This window comes from Silene latifolia, chromosome Y (genome assembly GCF_048544455.1).
Source record: "Silene latifolia isolate original U9 population chromosome Y, ASM4854445v1, whole genome shotgun sequence".
In the NCBI taxonomy this organism is placed as follows: domain Eukaryota; kingdom Viridiplantae; phylum Streptophyta; class Magnoliopsida; order Caryophyllales; family Caryophyllaceae; genus Silene; species Silene latifolia.
The window spans coordinates 151,682,328-151,686,346 of NC_133538.1; the positions used below are offsets into that span (position 1 = coordinate 151,682,328).

Here is a 4,019-nt window from a genome sequence, read left to right on the forward strand (position 1 = left end):
TGATTCTAATATGCCGTAAGGGGTACGTGTACGGGGTACACGTGAGGGGTGCGCGTGTAGACAAATTTAATTGCTCTACACGCGATGTAGATTTGATTTCTTGAGAGGGTCGCGATGACTTGAATCTCTCTTGAAGGTTTGAATTTGTGATTGAATCTTCAACGCAGGCAGCACGATTTGATGTGCTTGTTGACTGCTTGCAATGATTTTGACATAGAGGATTTGTAGGAATTTTGTACCTTGTTCTCTCTAGCTCCTTTGCAATTATGAATTTTCAACACTTTGAATGAATGAGAAGAGCTCTATTTATAGAGTTTCAAATGAGGGCTGTAAAACGTCGTCGGCGTTTTATAACAAATCGTCGACGCTTTTCATAAAAAAGACCCCTTCTACCCTTCCTCTTCCTCTCTCTACCCAATTCTCTCCCAAGCAAACAACACTAAAAAAATGATGTTCTAACTCGGTTGAACAACTACACGAACAATCCACATCAACAAAACAACGAATCAATGTCAAACAACGAGCAATCCACATCAAATGCTAACAACGAATCTGAGGTACGTAATTACACAATCTATTTTCATTTCAATCGATTTAGTATGATTATTAAATTAGATGTTAAGTTGATATATTGAATTACATGTTAAGTCTTCATAGAATTAGGATGAATGGAACAAACACGCCCAAACCCGTCCAAAATAGTTATAGTCGTCATTTAGGACGTAGAAAATCAAAGTCCCTCATGGAGAGGGACGTGTATATTCAAAGTCCCACATGGCTGGGGACGTGAAAACTCAATGTCCATCATGGACGGGGACGTGAATATTCAAAGTCTGTCATGGATAGGGACTTTAAATTTCAAAGTCCACCATGGACAGACTTTGAATTTCAAAGTCTGTCATGGGGAGGGACGTGCACTATTCACGTCCATGCTGGGTTGGGACGTTGAATGTTCACGTCTGTCATGGTGATGGACGTGAATATTCAATGTTCGCTCCTGGTTCAGAATATTAAATTGGTTTTTCTTCATTTTTTTATGTTTTTTTTCGTAAGTTTAGGTATTTTTACATATTTTAGCATGTAATCATTATTAATTTTGTGTTTTAACAGGATTCATTTGAGGAATTTGGGGGAAACGATGTTAATTACAACCACCTATTTAAGACGGTTACATGTTTTGCGAGTCGGGATGAGGCATTTGAGTGGGCTCAAAAAATAGCTTTTGATAACGGGTTTGCCTTAGTAAAAGCATCAAATGGGGCCAAAAATCGTAAACAACCCGAGTTGCTAGGCTCTTACTTTCGTTGTTCAAGGTACGGCCGAACTAGAAAGAAGATCGATCCTGATATTCCCGAGAAGCCTAAGAAGAAAGGGACACCTAAGTGTGAGTGTTTGTTTCGGGTTCGAGCCGTTCAGAACCGGGCTAATGATATAAATGGGAAGGAGTTGATTGTTTGGAACATTTTGACCTCGGAGAAAGGTGGATATCACAACCACAAAGTAACAAAGTACAAAGACGGTCATAGGCATTTTGCTGGTTTGAATGCCGAAGAGAAAGAGTTCGTGAGGCAACAAGTCCGGGCGTCGATTCCCCCGAGAGATATTAAAAATCGTCTTCATCAAAGAACTCCCGATAAACCCCCAACCTACAAGCACCCAAATTTATAGTGCGGCTAACAAGTTTCGGCGTGAAGTTAGAGGAACACGGAATACCGCTCGACAAATATTGGTTGTAGCCGTTGCTGCTAATTATGTAGAATGGCACAAAACAGATTCCGAGACAAAGGAGCTTAGTCATGTTTTTATGGCTCATCCGGAAGCGGTTAAACTGTTCCGTGCTTATCCACATGTGGTTCTTATTGACTCGACATACAAGACAAATGTTTACAAAATTGCTCTTATTGAGGTTGTTGGTGTAACACCGTGTGGTTCTTCCTTCTTAATTGTTGCGGTGCTCCTTCCGTCAGAGTCGGAAAACGATTATGGGTGGTTGTTGTTGAGATTAGGGGAGCAACTAAGTTGTACGAGTTCATCTATTTCTGCCTTTGTCACTGATCGGGAGATGGGTTTGATCTCCGCTCTTGAGTCCCTTCATCCGAGCACTCCTCACCTTTTGTGTCGTTGGCACATTAACCGTGCTATGGAGAAACAAGCACTCTCAAAGAAGAATTTGATGTGGTACAAAGGTATCATAATGCACAGTCCAGAAAGCGATTGGTACCGCGTGATCAATGCATCCATCATTGATGAGTTTAGGAGCGCTTGGGAATGTTTTAGTGAAAAGTGGGAAGAGTTGGCGCTTTATGTGATCAGTACATGGGGTAAATACAGGAAGAAGTTCGTGAACTGCTTTACAAACCAATACTTTCATCTCGGAAACACGGCCACTTCCCGAGTAGAGTCCTCCCATTCACTTTTAAAAGCTTGGTTGAAGAGTAATAACCTAAACCTTGACACTATGTGGTTCCGTATTCATTCCATGCTTGAAGCGCAACACTCAAAGATTAGATATGAGCTAGAGGTTTCGAGGAGTAGGCCGCGAAATGGAGATCGTGTATTTTCATTGTTGCAAGGAAATGTGTTTATCAATGCCATTGAGATAATGGAAGAAGAGATTAAGAGAGGGATAGAGCTCGGGAATGTGTTCGAAGAGCATTGTGAATGTGTGCTAAGGGTTACTCATGGATTACCTTGTGCTTGTGCATTGATCCATTTGCAAAAAACGGGTAAGAGGGTTCATCTTGAAGATGTTCACGCTTTTTGGAGGACCTTGGAGTACGACAATGTTGGTGTAACACCCAAGACCGATGATAATGAGTTGGAGAAGCTGTTTGCAGAAGCTAGAGCTTGTGACCCGGCTAAGAAACGGGAAATCATTGAGAAATTGCGAGATGGTCTTCACCCGGAAGACGAGGAAGTTCTACCACCTCCTGTTAGGGAAAACCCCAAAGGGAGACCGAGGGGTTCTACTACCCGGAACAAGTCGGAATTTGAGCATGCAAAGAAGAAGGCTGCGAAAGTTTCTACTCCTGCGACGACATTTGTTCAACATACGGTGGGTGATTTTGATCAAGGACCGGTTGGTGCACCGTTGGTGTCCGGCTACACTAAGGGATTTTTGTCAACTTGGACTAAAAAGTATGCGGTCCCTGAAGAAGTACGGGATTTCTTTGATGGTTGGGTAGATGTCGGTAATGATGGTCATTGTGGTTATCGGATGGTCTCGCATGCTGCGCGGGGTCCGGAAAGTGACCATTTAGTCTTTAGAGAGTGGGGTATTCGAGAGATTAAGGCATACGAGGTCTACGGGGATTTTTTTAATGATAGTTCTGCGTTGCCTACGGGTATTACCAGATTCCAGGAGACATTGAGACGGATGGAGTTTACTGGCAGTGGAGGATGTGGGCCTAACCATTGGATGTACGGGGAATATTTGTTTGTCTTTGCATCGTTGTTTAACTGGACTATTTGTGTCATCGCCCAGGATGAAGTTGGAGAATTTCGTAATTGGAGTTGTAGCACCTACTTACCCCTAAGGCCCACAGCCCAAGTGTCGAGGCCATATGGTGTTTTGTGGATCGTTAATTACCATCTCCATTAGATGAGATTGCATTGTCGAGTACCATCGACAGATGCACCGATGCCACCGATCGATCCTTTTTGGCTAGGGTCAAGAGACCCTTTGGTTGCACCATATGCTGATTTGTACAAGACAAACATCGAGAAATGGCATACGTTGATGGGAACTACACCTAAAGTTTATGGCAGAAGACGGCGTTCCACACCAACTAACGCATAAACTGCAAGGAAATTAAACTTTGATAATGCATTTAAAGTTTGATTATGTTGTAATTTAAAATATGCTCTAATGTTATAACAATCATATTACTAATTATGAAATTTCTGGAATTCATAACAACTGATACAAATTTGGACATTTCTGGAAATACTCACTACTTCATGACAATGGCTAACATAAGGAAAACAAACAAATACAAGATACACTTGAAATAAAACTT

The 4,019-nt window shown here is 41.8% G+C and overlaps 1 protein-coding gene across 1 annotated transcript; it reads left to right on the plus strand.

Moving 5' to 3' along the window:
• Positions 1-509: 509 nt before the first annotated feature.
• Positions 510-3,601, plus strand: LOC141629188 (PKS-NRPS hybrid synthetase cheA-like). Its single transcript, XM_074442229.1, has 3 exons — positions 510-557; positions 1,111-1,559; positions 1,669-3,601. Exons 1-3 carry the CDS (start codon positions 510-512, stop codon positions 3,599-3,601), a joined length of 2,430 nt encoding a protein of 809 aa, XP_074298330.1.
• The last annotated feature ends 418 nt before the right edge of the window (positions 3,602-4,019 follow it).

What these genes read in the sequence shown, in the direction of transcription:
- LOC141629188 (XM_074442229.1), top strand. Translation starts at nt 510, where the DNA reads ATGTCAAACAACGAGCAATCCACATCAAATGCTAACAACGAATCTGAG. An exon ending in ATGCTAACAACGAATCTGAG is followed by an intron (nt 558 to 1,110) that starts GTACGTAATTAC and finishes GTGTTTTAACAG; the next exon opens with GATTCATTTGAGGAATTTGG. An exon ending in TTGAATGCCGAAGAGAAAGA is followed by an intron (nt 1,560 to 1,668) that starts GTTCGTGAGGCA and finishes CCAAATTTATAG; the next exon opens with TGCGGCTAACAAGTTTCGGC.